At 45.7% G+C, this 22,197-nt stretch overlaps 1 protein-coding gene across 1 annotated transcript; it reads right to left on the bottom strand.

Moving 5' to 3' along the window:
* Positions 1–1,759: 1,759 nt before the first annotated feature.
* On the bottom strand, positions 1,760–21,859 carry CHPF (chondroitin polymerizing factor). Its single transcript, XM_075284569.1, has 4 exons — positions 21,037–21,859; positions 9,489–10,053; positions 4,844–5,026; positions 1,760–3,547 (listed from the first exon to the last, which is right to left on the bottom strand). The coding sequence occupies exons 1-4, from the start codon at positions 21,321–21,323 to the stop codon at positions 2,288–2,290; spliced, it is 2,295 nt and encodes a 764-aa protein (XP_075140670.1). The 5' UTR covers positions 21,324–21,859; the 3' UTR covers positions 1,760–2,287.
* Between the last annotated feature and the right edge of the window lie 338 nt (positions 21,860–22,197).

Below are 22,197 nucleotides of genomic sequence, written 5' to 3'. Positions count from 1 at the left end.
ATAGATTTATAATATAAAAATGATTGCTTTCAGGGAGGAGGAGCCGGCGGGGCTTTACCCAAAAAGAGAAATTCTATGAAGTTTTTGGAATGATCGCAGCTCTCCGGCCCCCTCCCCCAGTGTGAAACACGACAGTTCTGGATTAACCCCTTCATCGTAATGAGGGGGGGGGGGGGGAGTGACGGCAGCAGATGAGGATCAACAGCAAGTACTAAAAAAACACCACAAGATTCAAGTTCAATCAAAGAAAGACAGTAAGGTCGTCACCTTTCAGCAAACAAATTCAAGGAATAGTATCATGTACCAGTCAGGCAACACCACCGCCATTTCTTTTCATCCTTTAATAGCCACCCCTACAATGATTCGGTTGCAATTGGAATTTTTTCTCTAGCCCCCACCATTCCTGAGCAATCTGTGTTCATTTCAGTGTCTGATATCCTAACTAGACTCCCTAATGCCCGGTGGGTGGAGTCCAGCAGGAGCAGGCAAGGGGGTGTGACTCACAGCTCCAATCAGAGGAGATCATCATCAGGCAGGAGCAGATCATTGGGCGAGATTCTGAGCTCTGACACCACCCACTGGCTATAAGGGAGTCTAGTTAGAGTATCAGGCACCAAAAGTAACAGCACTGATTGCTTAGGAATGGTGGGGGCTAGAGGAAAAATGGCAACTGTGTCAGAATCAGTAGAGGGGGTGCTATTAAAGGGTGAAAAGAGCTGGAGATGGAGAAAGGTACTATTTAACCCTTGCACCATTGCTTCAGCAGAAATCAATAGCAACTAGGGAAGAATCCACCTATGAACAAGATCCCCTGATCCTGGGAAGGGGTGGTAAGTGTGAGTGGTGGGGAGGGAGGGGTACAGCCACTGAGACCCCCAGATCTCACAAGAACAGGGTCCTCAAGCGTCCAATGTGGCCGCGATTGTCACGTTGTCTATGGGACTGGCGGAACGCTGTACTCTGCCATCCCAGTCAGCCCCATACAAGTGAATGGAGTGATCGGTCCACTTTTGCCTCATTTACACATTGGACTCCCATTCTCAGGGTGGGGCAGTAGTCGGACCCCCGGGAACCAGAGACATATTCCATGGACAGGGTCTCATCACTGTATAACAAAAGCTTTACGTCTCTAGTGTACTTTGTGTTTTCACTGATTTTGAGCTCACTGCTTGCAGTCAATGAATGGTGCACGAAAAGCAGAATTAACCCCTTCATGACCAAGTCTTTTTTTTTTTTATACCTGCCCCCCCTTTTATTAATGGTTTCTAGAAAGGAATAAAACAAAAAGGATAAACAATGAAAGTTCCTTTTCAGTGACAGCAAGCAGAGATCCTGAAAAACCGAAACACGAAGTCTAAAAAGTCGCCAATCTTATTGTATAGGACCAAGCTTTATTCATAGGAAATGCAAAATCCCTTTAAGAAAACCAGTGAGGGCTGATGGAGGAGCGTAGAGAAGATCGGCCATAAGTTCTTCCGTGGCGCCGCGCCAGTTGCCAGCCCTTCCCGCAGACGCATCCACTTTTCCAGATGACTGACCTACGAAGACGACGATTGCAAAACCAAAAGATATGGGGGATGGGCACAACCAGAGACAACACCCTGCCAAGGCGCCGGCCAATAGAAGTGAAGGTTTAAGATGTAGGAGCCAAGTCTTATGCCGCAGCAGCTGAGAAATGTGCAACCAGATTTCCATTACACACGGGTTATCAATGGCAGATTGGTGAATGACCCCCCCCCCCCTCCCCCGGAGCGGATAGGGCATCCCCCAAATGGTAACCGTGTGGTGGGAGCGACACACCCGGTACAGGGACAAGACAACGTGACAGCCTTAGAGTCCACGAAATGAAAAACCTTAAAAAAACCAAACGGACCACAGAGATAAATTAAAGGGGTTCACAAAGAGGTGACAATTTTTTTGGAAATTTTCTATTCAAGTTTATAAAAAAAACGCGGCGCTCGTACCGTCCGGTGGGCACACGTAACGTGTCCTTCAGTTTCTGAGCAAGTAGTAGAAGCAGCAGCAACGATGGCAGAGCACGAAACACGAGGCTGCTGGAGGTCCATTATTGAAGGGGGAGGTCCCCTCGCGTCCGATCACGCCACAGTCTGGATGTCAGTTTGTTCGTCAAGGCTGCAGACCTTGTACTGTAACAGGGAATTCTGGGAAGTGCCACCAAGGCTTTGTCCTGGCACCCGCATAGTGTCCTGGCACGAATTCGAGCAGTCCGAGGGTCTTTAGGGCCCCATGACCCGGTTTGGTCTGAGGCTCGGCCTTAGGCTTGGGGTCAGGTGCTGTTACCCTGTTCCTGCTCGAATAACAGCATGGCCAACTGAGAGCGAGAGCCCAGTCCTTCTAGATTGCTCTGCACGCACCGGTGGTAGATTTCCTCGCTGAGGCGCGGGTTACAAGGCCGTGTGCGGTACTGCTGCAGCAACGCTGGCTCCACCGCCCTGAAGACATGGAGCCCGGAGTACCGAATAAACATCTCATAGATATCCAACATCTCCAAGATTTCCTCATTCTCTTGGGCATCCGCGGCCATCTTTGTTCTAGCAGACATGTAATCGGCGTTGTAGAAGCAAGCTTCGTCAAAAACATCCCTGTCGAAGCGGCCGGCGTCCCGCACGAGTTCCAGGGTTCCCGAGGGAGACTGTTGCCCATGCTCCGATACCTCGGGGTTGTAACCTTGGAAGTGAATGGGGAAGAAGACCTGCCAGTTGTTGATGGTGTTCATTCGGCAACGGTTGAGGAACTCTGTGCTGACGTGGCTGCCGACCCCAGCAAGGAAGAAGAGGGTGTCTACCGGGTGCTTCTTGGAGATGATGTCCATGAGACGGATCTGGGAAGGAGCGTCGGTCTTCACGCTGATCCACGGGATCTTGATGTCGCGGTACTTGCGTTCATACTCTGCGATCTGGTTCTTGACTTGGCTGAAGATGTCATTTTGGCTGACCTGCTGAGCTTGGAAAGGGTCATAAATGAAGAGCAGGGTCAGGAGGGAGTTTTCATTGCCTTGGATATCAGCGAAGGCTTGGAGGAAGCGTGCCGCGTGCTCTCGGTCCTGCGCGGTCAGGGGGAGGATGATGTTGATGCGGCTGGCTTCGGTCACATACGGCATGGGGATGATCTCGACCTCGCTGAGTGGACGGACCAGATGGACCCTCTTGGTGATGGAGCGGCTGTGACCCTTCTGTGTCACCAGCTCCAGCTGGAGGTCCAACGTGTACTCCATGCCCCTTGTTGGGTCGAAGCGGCGGTAGCCATTTAGAAGCTGCTGTTTGCGGACATGAAGCACGGGCTGGTATTTACGGTTTAACTCTTCCACGGCGGTGGTGATGACATCGGTCACGTCGGCCAGGTCCGCTCCGATAAGCTCACACTTTGGAGAGTCGTCGACACAGGAGAAGGTCTGGTCTTCGGTGAAGTAATCCCACTTGAGGACTTCAAAGCGTGTTCGGGGCTGGAAGGGAGGGTTGATTCCCAGCGGCCATGTGGCAGACTGCTCGCCCTCTACGGTCAGGCTGCTGATGTTCTGGACCTCGCGCTGCAAAGAGAACAAGAGGGTGTGAGGAGCTAGATCACCGTACTAAACCAGCGCAGGCGCAGTGCACGTACAATCCATTGTTACAAAACGATTTTTCATATCGATGATCTACTCACATAACAGATCATCAGTATGTGATGTTCCGACACCAGGACCCTCGCAGATCAGCTGTTACAGCGGCCTCCAAAAGCTATAGCACGCATTCCCCGGCCAACACTACAGCGTCTGGCGCCAAGACACTACCAGACCTGCACCAATAACTGCATGTGTGCTCCCAGGCTAAGACTTGGTACGGTTTCAGAAGTGCTAGCTATACTTGTGTAGTACCTATAATCTGACACTAGGGGGCGCTATTGGCCTCAAAAGGATTGGAATTTAGGAATCTGGGAATGGGCGAAGAGCTCGGGGTCAGACGTTACGTCTCAGCAGCGACATCGTCTCCTATAGAGCAGGGAAGCAAACCTAGTAGGAAGATGTATAATATTTAGGGGGAGGGGGCTTCTGCCATTTACACACAAAAGTGGCCCCCACCGGTGACCGTTTATGATTGTATATCTACAAAGAGCCAACACATGGGTCAGGGGTCCAGACAAATAGGGGGCCACTATATAAATGATCATATTCTGTCTGCCTGCAGGAGCCACGTTTTGTATTCAGTTCAATAGGATCTGTACAAGTCTGTGCTTAGTGAGCGCCCCCTAGTGGTGACTGCAGAACTTAAGGATTTATAGTGCACCTTCAATTATAACACCACTAGTCATAAATGAATAATCCAGGAGAATATAAGAAACTGGAATTTATCTTATTATCTCAGCCAGTAATAACCTCCTCCTTCCTTCTCCATAGACTTCTGTGTACAAGGCTAGCCTATGGAGAGGCGTCTGTCTTTGCAGACTTCTATGTAAATATACACAACTAAGCCTGATAAGTGGAGAAAAAGATTATTATATTAGGTGGTGGTGGTGGTGGGGGGGGTTCGACTGACACAGTTTCCAATTGAACTTTGTTTTCAGTAAGCTCCCCCTAGTGGTGGCTGCCGGTACACAAATAGGAGAAGACCGACCTATTATCATAGTGCTGGCTACAGAATGTGTACAGAATGCAGGGCAGGAGATGACGGGCGCAGCCGCAGAAACCGGTTATACAGGTTGTGCATTACAGTTACAGAACAGGTTGGAGGCCTTGTGTTTGGGAGGGGGTCAGAGGGTTCAGCAGCGGCACCATTGTATGTTATATTATCCATCATCTGCCCATGGAGGCGGCAGAAGATAAACAGTGGTCACACCAAGGGCTCACCTGTAGCTGCTCCATTTCTTGGTACGTCTTCTCCAGCTCCAGCTGAGCAAAGTGTTTATGGAGGCGATACATCTGCACCGGGTCCAGGACTGGGTGGGCTGTGAAGGCGACTTTGAAACGGGGGTCACTCTCTCTTTCGGGGTCCACATTCTTGCCAAGTTCAAAGTAACGATAGTGTATACCCTGAAAATAACCAAGAAGTGTTATGTACATAGGAGCAGTATTATAGTAGTTATATTCTTGTACATAGGAGCAGTATTATAGTAGTTATATTCTTGTATATAGGGGCAGTATTATAGTAGTTATATTCTTGTACATAGGAGTAGTATTATAGTAGTTATATTCTTGTATATAGGGGCAGTATTATAGTAGTTATATTCTTGTACATAGGAGTAGTATTATAGTAGTTATATTCTTGTACATAGGAGTAGTATTATAGTAGTTATATTCTTGTATATAGGGGCAGTATTATAGTAGTTATATTCTTGTACATAGGAGTAGTATTATAGTAGTTATATTCTAGTACATAGGAGTAGTATTATAGTAGTTATATTCTTGTACATAGGGGTAGTATTATAGTAGTTATATTCTTGTACATAGGAGTAGTATTATAGTAGTTATATTCTTGTACATAGGGGTAGTATTATAGTAGTTATATTCTTGTACATAGGAGTAGTATTATAGTATATATTCCTGTACATAGGAGGTAGTATTATAGTAGTTATATTCTTGTACATAGGAGGTAGTATTATAGTAGTTATATTCTTGTACATAGGAGTAGTATTATAGTAGTTATATTCGTGTACATAGGAGCAGTATTATTGTAGTTATATTCTTGTACATAGGGGTAGTATTATAGTAGTTATATTCTTGTACATAGGAGTAGTATTATAGTAGTTATATTCTTGTACATAGGGGTAGTATTATAGTAGTTATATTCTTGTACATAGGAGTAGTATTATAGTATATATTCCTGTACATAGGAGGTAGTATTATAGTAGTTATATTCTTGTACATAGGAGGTAGTATTATAGTAGTTATATTCTTGTACATAGGGGTAGTATTATAGTAGTTATATTCTTGTACATAGGAGTAGTATTATAGTATATATTCCTGTACATAGGAGGTAGTATTATAGTAGTTATATTCGTGTACATAGGAGGTAGTATTATAGTAGTTATAATCGTGTACATAGGAGGTAGTATTATAGTAGTTATATTCGTGTACATAGGAGCAGTATTATTGTAGTTATATTCTTGTACATAGGAGTAGTATTATAGTAGTTATATTCGTGTACATAGGAGCAGTATTATTGTAGTTATATTCTTGTACATAGGAGCAGTATTATAGTAGTTATATTCGTGTACATAGGGGTAGTATTATAGTAGTTATATTCTTGTACATAGGAGTAGTATTATAGTAGTTATATTCGTGTACATAGGGGTAGTATTATAGTAGTTATATTCTTGTACATAGGAGTAGTATTATAGTATATATTCCTGTACATAGGAGGTAGTATTATAGTAGTTATATTCTTGTACATAGGAGTAGTATTATAGTAGTTATATTCTTGTACATAGGATGGCAGTATTATTGTAGTTATATTCTTGTACATAGGATTGTATTATTGTAGTTATATTCTTGTACATAGGGGTAGTATTATAGTAGTTATATTCTTGTACATAGGAGTAGTATTATAGTATATATTCCTGTACATAGGAGGTAGTATTATAGTAGTTATATTCTTGTACATAGGAGTAGTATTATAGTAGTTATATTCTTGTACATAGGATGGCAGTATTATTGTAGTTATATTCTTGTACATAGGATTGTATTATTGTAGTTATATTCTTGTACATAGGAGGTAGTATTATAGTAGTTATATTCTTGTACATAGGAGCAGTATTATAGTAGTTATATTCTTGTACATAGGAGGTAGTATTATAGTAGTTATATTCTTGTACATAGGAGTAGTATTATAGTAGTTATATTCTTGTACATAGGAGTAGTATTATAGTAGTTATATTCTTGTACATAGGATGGCAGTATTATTGTAGTTATATTCTTGTACATAGGATTGTATTATTGTAGTTATATTCTTGTACATAGGGGTAGTATTATAGTAGTTATATTCTTGTACATAGGAGTAGTATTATAGTATATATTCCTGTACATAGGAGGTAGTATTATAGTAGTTATATTCTTGTACATAGGAGGTAGTATTATAGTAGTTATATTCTTGTACATAGGAGTAGTATTATAGTAGTTATATTCGTGTACATAGGAGCAGTATTATTGTAGTTATATTCTTGTACATAGGGGTAGTATTATAGTAGTTATATTCTTGTACATAGGAGTAGTATTATAGTAGTTATATTCTTGTACATAGGGGTAGTATTATAGTAGTTATATTCTTGTACATAGGAGTAGTATTATAGTATATATTCCTGTACATAGGAGGTAGTATTATAGTAGTTATATTCTTGTACATAGGAGTAGTATTATAGTAGTTATATTCTTGTACATAGGATGGCAGTATTATTGTAGTTATATTCTTGTACATAGGATTGTATTATTGTAGTTATATTCTTGTACATAGGAGGTAGTATTATAGTAGTTATATTCTTGTACATAGGAGCAGTATTATAGTAGTTATATTCTTGTACATAGGAGGTAGTATTATAGTAGTTATATTCTTGTACATAGGAGTAGTATTATAGTAGTTATATTCTTGTACATAGGAGTAGTATTATAGTAGTTATATTCTTGTACATAGGATGGCAGTATTATTGTAGTTATATTCTTGTACATAGGATTGTATTATTGTAGTTATATTCTTGTACATAGGGGTAGTATTATAGTAGTTATATTCTTGTACATAGGAGTAGTATTATAGTATATATTCCTGTACATAGGAGGTAGTATTATAGTAGTTATATTCTTGTACATAGGAGGTAGTATTATAGTAGTTATATTCTTGTACATAGGAGTAGTATTATAGTAGTTATATTCGTGTACATAGGAGCAGTATTATTGTAGTTATATTCTTGTACATAGGGGTAGTATTATAGTAGTTATATTCTTGTACATAGGAGTAGTATTATAGTAGTTATATTCTTGTACATAGGGGTAGTATTATAGTAGTTATATTCTTGTACATAGGAGTAGTATTATAGTATATATTCCTGTACATAGGAGGTAGTATTATAGTAGTTATATTCTTGTACATAGGAGTAGTATTATAGTAGTTATATTCGTGTACATAGGAGGTAGTATTATAGTAGTTATAATCGTGTACATAGGAGGTAGTATTATAGTAGTTATATTCGTGTACATAGGAGCAGTATTATTGTAGTTATATTCTTGTACATAGGAGTAGTATTATAGTAGTTATATTCGTGTACATAGGAGCAGTATTATTGTAGTTATATTCTTGTACATAGGAGTAGTATTATAGTAGTTATATTCGTGTACATAGGGGTAGTATTATAGTAGTTATATTCTTGTACATAGGAGTAGTATTATAGTAGTTATATTCGTGTACATAGGGGTAGTATTATAGTAGTTATATTCTTGTACATAGGAGTAGTATTATAGTATATATTCCTGTACATAGGAGGTAGTATTATAGTAGTTATATTCTTGTACATAGGAGTAGTATTATAGTAGTTATATTCTTGTACATAGGATGGCAGTATTATTGTAGTTATATTCTTGTACATAGGATTGTATTATTGTAGTTATATTCTTGTACATAGGAGGTAGTATTATAGTAGTTATATTCTTGTACATAGGAGTAGTATTATAGTAGTTATATTCTTGTACATAGGAGTAGTATTATAGTAGTTATATTCTTGTACATAGGATGGCAGTATTATTGTAGTTATATTCTTGTACATAGGATTGTATTATTGTAGTTATATTCTTGTACATAGGAGGTAGTATTATAGTAGTTATATTCTTGTACATAGGAGCAGTATTATAGTAGTTATATTCTTGTACATAGGAGCAGTATTATAGTAGTTATATTCTTGTACATAGGAGCAGTATTATAGTAGTTATATTCTTGTACATAGGAGCAGTATTATAGTAGTTATATTCTTGTACATAGGAGGTAGTATTATAGTAGTTATATTTGTGTATTTAGGTAGATGTATATTTCTTATAATACATGCAAAAACCCCATCTGAATTTTTTTTTTCCCTTTACTATAAATATTCTGACTTTGACATTTCCCATCCATACTCCAGAGTCGGAGCAGCAGGTACAATGTGCTCAGTTCTGATAACTGCGGATCTTGCAGTTTCGTCTTGTACATCAAGTCCAATATACGTGCTGCCGGCCGCGAGTACGTTACACAAAGCCGCCTTATGAGGCCTCGTACGGTGCCGGCTCCAAGGCTACAAGCTGAGAGAACAGCCGCCTTCTTCTCCTTCTATGAACCCTCCGAGGCGCACGTATCTATAGTTTACTTACACATGCAGCCGAGCGCACAGACATTTACTTTATCATAATTTAGTACGGTACGTATTAACCACGTCAATGCCAGGCGGTTCAGCCAACAATGGGGTTTTGCATTGGAAACAACTTTAATAGATTTTACTACCATTTTTAATGGGGGTCATTCACAAGCGGTAAGACCTACCTCGTGCTTCTCTACGCAGTTGACATGGGTGTAGTCTATGATGCATCTGCCCAGCCACTCGTCAGGCCTGGCGCTGAGGATATCATTGCGGCAGCTTTCCAGGTGCGGTTGCAGCTTTTTCAGAAGACTTCGGGAGAGGAGATAACCAAATCCACCATAGCAGTACTTCCCATCTGGGTCACCACCGATGAACTCCTCAGGACGGCCCAGGTATAGGTCAGAATCAATGCTTAGATGAGCGGCCAGCTTGGCAATCCGGTGGGCCTCGGTGTAAGTGTCGTCCTGCACCAGATAGAACCAGTCAAACTCTTGGATGTAGTGATCCAGAAGATGCTTCACCGTCTGGTACATGTTCCATATGGGCCGGTCGTCTCCATGGGTCACCACCGTCATGCCGTGAGGAAGCTTCCGGCCCCGCATGCCGGTGAAGTAGACAATCTTCTCCAGCCGGTGGCCCAGGGTCCGATTGACCGCTATGGCTAGGGTGTTCAGGGTGGTCTTAGAGGTCAGAACTCCAACAAAGAGGCGATCTCTGATGCCAAGTTCTGTGCTGATGTAGCGAGATCTAGAAGCAAAGAACAAAAAAAAAAAAAAAAAAAAAAAAGTTGAGTTGGTTGCCTGAATATTTTTGTAAATCAAAAATTTTACCACCAATGGACTCCAGATAAGACCGTGAATCCCAAATTTTTAGATGCCATGTATTTGGAATCACACTGGGCAGTTCAGCTAAATGGTTTATCTAATAAGTAGGTTCCTTCGTCCAAGTCCCAGTAGGCCATCATTACACCGATAATGGTTCTCCACCCTCCAAGTACACAGGCCCTAAGGCCAGGAACATCGGGAAGAGCAGCTCAAATCTACCCACGTAGAACTTACACAACATCAAAGGCGGCAGAAGTTATTACCCTCCTGAACGGTCCCCAGAAAACCAAGGACAGCGCCATACACTTTACAGAGGCTGTGTTGGGTATTGCAAACCGGCCATGTGACGTCTGAAACAGAATAGAATTCTGTAACAAGAACTTAAAGGGTTTGCCAAGTTTATAAATCCCATTTTGAATACCCTTTAGTCCAATATAGATCCCCATTAGGACACTTGGAGGACCCAAGTTCTAATTTTTGGTAATGCTGCCTTTCGCCTGTAGAGGCGCTGCAGGGAAAGTCATCGCTTGCTATCAGAGATTAGAGGCAATCACTAGTGATCCCAGCAACAGGACATCACTATGATCATCTAAATGGGCAACCCACTTTAAGGCGGCTGGGGTCCTGGGGTTAAATACACACCGTCAGACCCCATTCGTAGATTGACAAGTGCGACTAAAGAAGCCGCTTAGCCAAGTGATCCTGCAAGTATGAGAGTGGATTACAAGATTCGCTGTCAATCACGAAGTCCAATTATTTTAAGTGCTCAAATTTTTTGAAAATACCCAACACCCCCATCATGGAGAGGGACGGCTGCGCTCTGTAAGATTCCTAAATCTGCTTCTTCTAGATGAGCCGGACTTGCAGTAAGTCCTCCTGACTGACAGGAGCGCCGGCCGTGTGATTGACAGGTCACCCCCGCTAGGCTAATTAGTTCACCCACTAATCCCCGCTCAGTTAATGGTACGGGCGGCTTTAAGGGAAAAACAATATGGTCATCGCCATCCTGATGGTAAAGCCATTGAGGTACGACTCGCTCGGGAGAAGGGGGAGGTGTATCCAAAATAAAAGGGTTAAAAAATAAATTAAAAAATTCAAAGTAGTTGTCCAATTTAGAAAACCCATGGTCGGAATACTTTTTATATATAGAGTCTCATTTTTAAGGAAAGTGGCCGGTCCAGTCTTACTCTATGTAGACAATCCACTGATTTCAATGGGCAATACTTTGTGTCGCCTCTGGGGGAGCTGCAGGGAAATCAGACTCTCAATACGAAGTTCCCCCCACAGATTAGAGCTGATCGCAGGAGGTCTGAGATTTGGGATACTTTATGATCAACTGTTTGTCAGGGGAACCCTCTTAACAAGTAGGGACTATCCAAAGCAGAGCACCCCTTTAAGCTCATAGACGAGTAGCCATTTTGTTGGTGCCGTAACGTTTCAGCATTACTCAGGTTTGCAGAGGGGATTTTGCAGCCTTGTCCTGCTTTCTGCCCGCCGTCTTGTGCATATAAAGTCTTTTTGTTCCAGTTTCTGCCAAGGCCGCTGCACGTACCCCAGAGAGGGAGGAGGAGACGGATTAGACCATGCAGAGACAGAAGCTGAAGTGTAAGATACCAAGACATATCCCGGCCGCCCTCCCCCCAGCAGAACAATCACCTGTCTGTAATGGAGACCAGCACCTTGAGCAAACTTTAACCCCGCACGGTTATATATAGAGGCAGCCTGCGGACCAGGAGAATGTATAGAAAGGTGGGCTGGACTGGGCCAACCAATGACAGCCCGAAAAGAGGGCCCCTCTAAGAGACCCCAAACCCCTCGAGTTAGAGCCTAAGATTATAGGGATGCTACCACTTTATAAGACCGGAATACCCCTTAAGTGGTTAAATCTATTCAGCAGTTTCTTGGTTATCTGTCTCTGTTTAAGATGGGTGTCGTGTAATATGGCCACTATTACAGCTAGTGAATGGTTTCTCACCCAGCTTTTCCAGTTCCCACAAATGGTTGATGCAAGTCAATGGAATATCCCCCCCTCCCCCCCTATTAGCAGATGCAGAGCGAGACTGCAAAAGGCATCCCTCACTTTGGAGGACCCGGCAAGTCAGTGCTTAAAGGGATACATTGAAACTGTAATACTTCATTTCTCCTGTGGGAGTGCTGCAGAGAAAACTAAACATCTGAATGGGGCAGCTTTAGTTCCTGAGCAATCGGTGCAGTTAGTTTTGGTGCCCGATATGCTGAATAGACTTCCTGACTTACAAGTGGGTGGTGTTAAGCAGGAGAAGGCAAAAGGGACGCAACTCATGCAATCACACCCCCTTTGCCTGCTCCAGTCTGACCCCACCCACTTGACATTAGGGAGTTTAGTTAGTATATCAGACACCAAACCTAAATACAAAAATTGCTCAGGAATGGTGGGGGCTAGAGAAAAATCTCCAACTGTGCCGGAGGGGAGACTACTATAAGGTGTATAGAGCTGGAGGTGGTGAAAAGTTCTCTATAAGGGATTGCTATTTAAGCGATTGTATAATATCTGCAGAGAGATCAAAGTGAACCTAATGGGCGACTTCCTAGTGGTGTAGCAGTTGTGCAGAATCTCCGGATTGCATTACAACTCCCAGCATACCAGAAATGCTGGGAGTTGCAGTTCTCCAACCAGTGGCAGACCTGGAACTTCTGAGAATGATCCACCGGAATAGTGTTATGTGGAGGTCCCCGGCGGCGGCTGATCTGGCCCCGACCGCTGCCCGTCACTCACTACGTGGCACAGCTGCACAGATGGTTATTTTTAGACAAAAAACAGCTTAAGGCAACTTACAAGAAGGTCATATCTGCCAAAAAGGATCTCGCCCGCTTCTGTGATGGGCGCGGCTGCATCACAACAATGCGCCAGTGCAGATCAGAGAGGGATCCACGGAGCAGGGGCAGAACAGCTGGATCAGAGCAGACCACAGACCCATTCTGTTTAATGGAGTTGGGCAGCAGTACCAGGTATAGCGCCGACTCCCAATACTGTACAAGCCCTGAAGTCGGGCAAACAACTTGTGCCCGTTTACATTACCCAGTCTATTAGGTAGATTTTCCTGCTTGAGACATGCTGGGAGTTGTAGTTCCAACAGCTTAAGCGCTACATGACAGCTCCATCTCCCTCCTGCCGTATTAATGATCATTGGTAAGGAAATGGACATGGAGAACTGTTACCCATCGCTCAGGATTTTCCGTTATGATCATCATTGAAGTCGCCGGTCAGGAATAATTTTCCTCCGCTGAGAAGAGAAAAATTCCTTCCATAAATCCAGGCGAGAAGTAAAACCCAAGAGCCCTGGAGAGAAATCACTGCCTTTGATCTTCAGGTTAATCGCTTATTGTTCCAATTAGCTGCAGGCGATGTAGGAAGCAGCTGCTGGAAAACCGTAAGACGTGCAGATGGGGCGAAGAAGAAAACCGCTACTCAGGAGCATCACCTCATATTAACTAGTCCTGTAATATACTCCAGAGCTGCGCTCACTATTCTGCTGGTACAGTCACTGTGTACATACATTACATTACTTATCCTGTATTATACTCCAGAGCTGCGCTCACTATTCTGCTGGTACAGTCACTGTGTACATACATTACATTACTTATTCTGTATTATACTCCAGAGCTGCACTCACTATTCTGCTGGTGCAGTCACTGTGTACATACATTACTTATCCTGTATTATACTCCAGAGCTGCGCTCACTATTCTGCTGGTACAGTCACTGTGTACATACATTACTTATCCTGTATTATACTCCAGAGCTGCACTCACTATTCTGCTGGTACAGTCACTGTGTACATACATTACATTACTTATCCTGTATTATACTCCAGAGCTGCGCTCACTATTCTGCTGGTACAGTCACTGTGTACATACACTACATTACTTATCCTGTATTATACTCCAGAGCTGCGCTCACTATTCTGCTGGTACAGTCACTGTGTACATACATTACATTACTTATCTTGTATTATACTCCAGAGCTGCGCTCACTATTCTGCTGGTACAGTCACTGTGTACATACATTACATTACTTATCCTGTATTATACTCCAGAGCTGCGCTCACCATTCTGCTGGTGCAGTCACTGTGTACATACATTACATTACTTATCTTGTATTATACTCCAGAGCTGCGCTCACTATTCTGCTGGTGCAGTCACTGTGTACATACATTACATTACTTATCCTGTATTATACTCCAGAGCTGCGCTCACTATTCTGCTGGTGCAGTCACTGTGTACATACATTACATTACTTATCCTGTATTATACTCCAGAGCTGCGCTCACTATTCTGCTGGTGCAGTCACTGTGTACATACATTACATTACTTATCCTGTATTATACTCCAGAGCTGCGCTCACTATTCTGCTGGTGCAGTCACTGTGTACATACATTACATTACTTATCCTGTATTATACTCCAGAGCTGCGCTCATTAGTCCACCATTGACCACAATATATCGCAATGTATATCACAATGCACTGATGGAATATCCCTTTAATGACTTCCTGGCAGCAGTTTTGGCCTTGTACACACTGCAGGTCCCTGCACATCACTTCCAGCCTTGTTATATTTGGGGGTTGGCACTGCCATGTGTGATCCCTTCCAGCAGATCGGCGCCTCTGGCAGCTCTGGACCTGCACACTGTACACACACGGCTCCGCTCTACATCTGCAACTGATAAGCCGGCCAAGAGATACAGATTAGACATTAGGAAAAACTTTCTGACAGTGAGGGGAGTGAGAGAGTGGAATAGGCTGCCACGGGAGGTGGTGGGCGCTCCATCAATGGAAATCTTCAAGCGGAATCTGGATAAACATATAGCTGGGATGATTTAGGAAAACCTGCACTCGCAGGGGGTTGGACCCGATGGCCCTTGAGGTCCCTTCCAACTCTACCATAAGAATAAGTCTGCAAGTGTTTGTGTGTCAGCCATGTGCCGCCTCCTGCGCAGTGTCAGCCGCCGCCGCCGTGTGTAGCGCTGCCAGCAGTTTAGTGGAGTTTTCCACTGATAAAACACAGAGGATATGTTCTGGGGACTGACAACGAGTGTGTAACAAGACAAGAAAATATGGTATCAATAGAAGAGACAATATAAATGGCCCCCTGTGAATACGATTCCAGAATTTCGGTATAGACTGACACATAAGCAATCCATACAAGGTAGAAAATTGCATCACTACAGTCTGGCAGAGACATCAGATGACTTCTGGAGTTACTTATTCGATGGGCACAATAAGATCTGTATTCTGCCACCGCTCCCAAAGCAAATCCATTTGTCTTGTGTGGCAATGAAAGCGGCTTTGTAGCCGGCAGCACATGATACGGGGCGGCTGCCGAGTCACATATTAGTGTGTGCGGTTTGGGACAGGCTGCTAAGGGGGCGCTACCTTATTCAGGACTACAAAGAGAGTCTCTTGTCCTGGAGGACCAGGCACGTCCACCTATACATTGACTTTAATAGGCTTTGTGCAATGCTTCCTTTCTCCTGTGGTGGCGCTGCAGGGAAAGTGAACAGAGTCCTGGCAACGATATTGGATGTACAGATCCTGAGCTACACTGGTGTTTTGTACTCCAATCACTTCCAAAGCAGCAGCAAGAACCTTAAAACACCACACCAGAGAGGCCAGCTGCAGAGAGATATGGGGTTAATATTGCTTCGAGTTCAGGAGATTTGTCCCCGGTGCCCGGTCCGGTACATTCGCCCGCAGGCTATCAGCAGGAGCGGGCAGACGGGCAGGAAATAACTAACAATGGGGGGCTGAGATTTCACAGACGAGGGCACTGCCAGGTTAATCCTGGAGCTAAAAATATGAGACACAACGGGCGTAATGGCTGCAGGAGCGGGCGATTATTAAGTGACCCTTTAAATGCCAATGCATGTGTGTCTGGCTGGAGCGGGCGAGCCCTGGGGTAGGGTGAGGGCAGCCCCGCACATGGACCATGGTCAGCTGTGACTAGTATTCGGTCTATGGAGAGTTTCCAGGTCTTACATCCCGATATGTGATTGGTGGGATCCTAGAATGAGAGGTCGCGACCTCCTGCTTGTGCTGATGACATCACGTTCAGCGGTCACATGGTACAGCAGCAGCTCAGTCCCATTCAAGTGAATACCAAGCATGCCATGTATGGTGCAAGAGAAGAGACCACAGCACTCACCTGAATGCTACAGCCGCATTCAACCAGCTGATCAGCGTGGGGGTCCTGAGTGTCGGACCCCCACCTCGCCTCCTGCGGGCATGCACACTTCTCTCCATTCACTTCTGAAGCTGACACACAGAATAAACGCAGAGCGCCACCACAATCAATAATAACTCCGCTTCCCTGCACAAGCTGCTCTATAACAAGGTCAGGGGGATATGGATCGCGGCACATGGCGCTCGCTGCTGCCCCCCACAGCTATACCAAGAACCCGGCTGCAGGACGATTCCTGGAACTACCTGGAGGTCGCCGCCACATATGTTCTCGCTTAGCCACGAGTCGGGGGTCTTCTAGCTAATGAGTCCTCCGCACACGGCACCATATGTAACCCATCACACCCGACCCTAGAAGTGGCCGTCAAGGTCACCGACATCCGAAACACCAGGGATCAGGCAGCCTATAAAGTGTGACCCTCCGTGTACCTGCCCGAAATCCTCCACACAAGGGTGCGGCCCTATCCCCCCCCCCATTCTGATTCTGGAAAAGCTGGGTGGACGTCATTACAGCTGCTAAAGGTGAGGGTCGGCAAACTCACATCCGCACCTTAAATTAAAGGGTCGTCTCCTAGACGGTTTATGTTACTTTGGTTTAATTCTAAGAAAATTTCGGAGACTTTCTGAAATAATTTGCGCTTTTATTTTCTCGCCAGGTCTACGATTTCTGCTTCAAACAGTCAAGTGAGCAATAGGTGGCCGAGCTGAGGATTTGTTACAATTGCATTTAGTCCAACACTGTGAATACAAGGCTCTCCTGTCTTGATACTTTGTTGCAATGTATCAGCGCAGCTAAAGAATAGAAAAGGAGGGGGGGGGGGGGTGCTAGAGACGCGCCCATGCACCACATCTACACCCATCTATACCCACAAACCTGGCCAGATGGGTCACTGACACCTACTGAGCATCCTGAACGGCCAAGAATGGAGCACAAGATACATCCTTTGCAGATTAAAGGGGTATTTGAACCTTCGACACTCCGTCCGCTGTAAGACTACAACTCCCAGCATACACTATTGCAGCTCCAAGAACAGCAGAGCAAGTGTGCATGCTGGGAATTGTAGTCCGCTGACGTCTATGGACCTCTTCTCTAGGAATGGTTGGTGTGGGGTCTGATCTCTGCAGCCTCTTCATTCTCAGGAGTGTGGGGGTGGGTCACCATGTTATCCGTGGGGGTCCGACTTGAGAATGAAGAGACCACCAGGCATGGAAATAAGCATTCTCATAGATCGACAGGGGAGCGATACCCCCCTTAAGCTTGGACCCCAAGGTCACGGCCTGAACCTATAGGGCTTTTGGTTACAGAATGTAAAGGGGTTCCGGGAAACGTCTGAATGGATGGGGCCCCTACTGTACGCAAGGAGCCGGCAGCAGGAAGTCATTACACGTAATGGGAACCATCCTAATCCGAGTCTCTAGATAGCAGACCCCCCAATAATGGCGACAGCACTCCCAATATAATAGGGCTCACTTTACAGCCCCTACTAATCTTCCCAGGGCACTGAAGGGTTAATACAAACAAGCCCCCCCTCCCCCCCCCCCAACTGCAGTTACAAGGAAATGTATCATCCACAAATGGCTTCCTGAAGTGCGGCCACGGGCAGGACAAATAAATATGTCAGGGGCGCTGAAAAGGAGAGTGACGGGGCCGGCGGCACATAATAGGGGCACGGAGTGAATGGGCGCATTGTGCCCGGCGGCCCTCCAACCTGGAAGACCAAGGCCATGGGAGGAATTGGGGGGCAATTACTGGTCTCTCAACTCTTAGGAAAGCTTGCAGATAACCATTCAGGGATCTGGGAAAGTTGGGTAGCTCATGGAAGGAAAGTTCAAAGAATCATAAAGATAGAGAACGGCCACATGTCGGGGAAACTCTTGGTTTTGGCTCAAACAAAATGGCATCAAAATTGGTAACAAAAAAAACCTCAGCTTTACCAAATTGCGCAAGAGATCTATGGAGTCACCCAGCTTTCCCAGAAAGACAGAGAACCTACACGGTTGGAGATGTTAATAGGCACTCTCCATATACGAGGCCACTACCTGACCTACAGGTCAGCGGCCGCTCAGCTCATGGGGCTTCACAGGCGGTAGCGATGTCACTAAATTCACAGGAAGCCGCTGTTTACACTGTACACAGGAGCAGATGGATGCGGGACAGTAAGTATTGTGTAGGATCCGGTCAAAGGTCAAACTTATAGATTCTATGAGAATGACCTCAAGGGTCAGCCAAGAAAAGGATCCTAAGAAAATGACTAGAAGCCACAAAAGGACCAGGACCCTCATCTGTGAGCCTGCTCCCCTAAACCAGACCAGGACCCCCCCCAACCAGACCGGGACACCTATCTGTAAGATTGCTCCCAAAAATCAGGACTCCATCTATAAGCCTGCTCCCCCCAAACTAGACCAAGACCTCCATCTATAAGCCTGCTCCCCCCAAAACTAGACCAGGACCCCCCACCACCACCACCACCAGACCAGGACCCTCATCTATAACATCTGTAAGCCTTCTCACACAAACCAGACCAGGACCCCTATCTGTAAAATTACTCCCAAAAATCAGGACCCCATCTATAAGCCTGCTCCCCCAAACTAGACCAGGACCCCATCTATAAGCCTGCTCCCCCAAACTAGACCAGGACCCCATCTATAAGCCTGCTCCCCCAAACTAGACCAGGACCCCATCTATAAGCCTGCTCCCCCAAACTAGACCAGGACCCCATCTATAAGCCTGCTCCCCCAAACTAGACCAGGACCCCATCTATAAGCCTGCTCCCCCAAACTAGACCAGGACCCCATCTATAAGCCTGCTCCCCCAAACTAGACCAGGACCCCATCTATAAGCCTGCTCTCCCAAACTAGACCAGGACCCCATCTATAAGCCTGCTCCCCCAAACTAGACCAGGACCCCATCTATAAGCCTGCTCCCCCAAACTAGACCAGGACCCCATCTATAAGCCTGCTCTCCCAAACTAGACCAGGACCCACTAGCCCTTCCATCTGTAAGCTTGCCTCCCCCAAACCAGACCAGGACCCCCATCTGTAAGACTGCTCCCAAAAACCAGGACCCCTATCCATCTGCTTCACCCCCCAGAAAGGTTTGGGGTGTAGATTGCCAACGCTTGTAACACAAACTCTCAGGAGATCGTCGAGCAAAAAAAAAATTGTGCGATCATTTTAAGTTTGCAACTTGGCAAATTGCACAAATGTCACAAGAAAGTCGCCCAGGACTTAGAGCGAGGAGTATACTGGGAAACATGCGACCAAAATACCGCCATGTTATGTCACCTAGCCCACCGTGACAACCATTAGACGCATCATTACCATCCATGTCACGTGACCAATATCTGTGACAAGATCCAGTTTAAGGTTCCTCATCTCTAGTGGCCAAGGAAAACCAGCTCAGACCAGTTGTGCCTTTCCTTCTTCCGGAAAAGCTGAGTGACAATCACTGAGGGCGCTAATCCAGCTTCAGCCAAAGTTGTCAGGCGGCTTATCTAGATTCTGTAATGTCAACTAGAAGGGGGGGGGGGGGGGGTGTATTATGGCGAAATCAGACATTAGTCACGGGTAACATGGCGACTTTGTCATGGCGTGCACTGCAGCCCGAGGCAAAAATCAAGTGTATTTTTGGCCACTGGATACTACAGGGTTAAATTTTTTAGTTACTAAACGCGGCATCACAATTCTACATCGCAGTTTTCGTGCCGCCATGTAACGCTGCGTGGAGTCTTCGGTGGCCCAACACGAAAACCACAATATTATTGTAACAATCGTCATTGGCATCACATCGCATGACCTGACTATAAAAAAAATCAAACCCTGATGGATTTTGGGTCCTTCAGCACCCCTAGACCCCAAGCACAAGGAGATCAGCGTCTCGGCCTATTGGGCAACTTTTTGGTCACATGACTTGATCCCGGGAAACCAAAGTCTCAATTATAAGGGGAGAAAATTTTTTTTTTAATAAAAATTCTCCGGCATCGCACCACCTTCGTGGCGTAGGATCAGTCACCCCTGTTATTTCACATGTGACTTTTTTGGGGGAGTTTTTTCATCAACATGGCCACATTGGGGGCCAATAATGAGGCCCAATTTTTTGGCCGTATTGCGCAACGTTTGTAGGAATTTAAACTAAGGCGACGTGCAAAAAGTTGCAAAAGCTGAGGCTGGACTTACACCTGCGCCCGGTTTCCGTTCAGGGATTCCGTCCCCCCATTCCGCTTGAAAAAAAAAAATGCCCATTTTTCGGACGGAAAGCTGGAAGACCCCATTACAGTCTATGAGGTCTCCAAGGAACGGAAGCCCAAGCGTAGGCGTGGACCCGGATAAGTATCGGCACAACAACAAAAAAAAATAGGGTCCGAGGCCCCTTCCCAGAACCTCCGCTAACCTGACCTGGGTGGAAGAAGACGGTGACACATGTAATAAGAACAGAAGCCAAGAAAGTCTTTCAACCTCCCGAGCGAGCGCTATAATAAGATAATAGGCCTGGCCTCTGCCCGCACACATGGCGGCTGTACACGGAGCCTAATAACACGGCGCGGCCTTACTCACCACTTACTGGCTCAAGACCGACAATTTGACTTTCCTTACATAGAAAGTTACAAAGACTCCAAGACGTGGAAGAAGGTCCTGGATGTGACTGCACCGACTGCTCCAGGGCAGGGGTGGAAACAAAGACTCTACTCACCGGACGGGTTTCTTCTGCACTTTTTGGGGGTCCGGCGGGGTGTACGGGATGATCTTGGGTTCAAAGTTCTCATTGGTGTCCATGTGTACGGAGTTGGGTTTTCGTATAAGGTTGGCATCGTGCGCAGGATCCGAGAGGCCACCCGGCAAACTGGATTGTCTCGGGCTGGTCTCGCAAGATTCGTCCACCCAGGTGACACTGAGCAGACTGAGCGTGAAGCCCAAAGAGATGCCCACCACCACGGGGCCCGCGGGCCGCAGCAGCGACAGTACCATGGATAGTCTCATTGCCAACCAGCACCGGACGGGCACTGGACCACCGAGATACTGGACTAGGGGTTGGCTCTTAGCAACTGCAGGGCATGTCCACCCCAAAATATAACAGTCCGAGAGGGAAGGACAGAATAGGTGATGTACTAAGAAGGCGAAGAAGGAGAATGGGGAGGGGGCGGCAGAAATGGGGCAATTAAAGGGCAAGGAGAAGGTAGAAAACTGATACAAAGTAACAAGACCAGGAAAAGGGGAGAGAGGAAAGGAGATACAGCAGAGGTGAAGCGGTATACAGGGGATATAGATAGGAGGGGGGTAGGGGAGACCCCTGACCACAGAGGAGAGAGGAGGAGGAGGGGTCCCAGGTCTCAGACTACCAGGTCCAGTCAGCCTTCAAGGGGAATCTCTCCACAGCTCCGACAGCCCCTCGGCTCGCTCCTTCCTCCAGCGCCTCTCACCCCCTCCACAGCTCGCAGCCCGCGTCCCATTCACTCCTCTTCCTCCTCCTCTAATAACAGTTCCCAGCAGCCCCCTGACGTGTCACCTCTCAGCACCGCCCCTTCCCGCCTTCGTCACTCCGACCAGGGCGACGTCATCGCCATGTCCACGCCTCCTCTCTAAGTCACTGAGAGGTTTGGAACGCAAATGCAGGAAGCGAGGCGAGGGTGAAGCTGAGATGTGATTGGTTATGCGAGAGGTGGGCGGGGTTGAACGGCAGAAAGTATGCTGATGTGCTTACCTAATATGGAGAGATGGGCGTGGCGTAGAGCAGCAAGGTAGGCTGAGCGGCAGTGCAGTCTGGATACATTGTTACATACTGAGTGTTCTCTATGGGGCTCGGGGGGGGGGGGGGGGGGGGGGGCTGCAGTTTTATAAAGGGGGTCTCCAGCTT

Source organism: Leptodactylus fuscus, chromosome 8 (assembly GCF_031893055.1).
Source record: "Leptodactylus fuscus isolate aLepFus1 chromosome 8, aLepFus1.hap2, whole genome shotgun sequence".
NCBI classification, from domain to species: Eukaryota; Metazoa; Chordata; class Amphibia; order Anura; family Leptodactylidae; genus Leptodactylus; species Leptodactylus fuscus.
The sequence above is the reverse complement of the archived record's forward strand: the minus strand, read 5'-3'. Positions and strand labels throughout refer to the sequence as shown.

Bases quoted from the DNA above. Each gene is read 5' to 3' on its own strand.
- CHPF (XM_075284569.1), bottom strand. From the start codon at position 21,323: ATGAGACTATCCATGGTACTGTCGCTGCTGCGGCCCGCGGGCCCCGTG. The intron at 10,054-21,036 runs GTGAGTAGAGTC...CTTTGCTTCTAG, and splicing joins GTGCAGAAGAAACCCGTCCG to ATCTCGCTACATCAGCACAG. The intron at 5,027-9,488 runs GTAGGTCTTACC...GGTTATTTTCAG, and splicing joins ACTGCGTAGAGAAGCACGAG to GGTATACACTATCGTTACTT.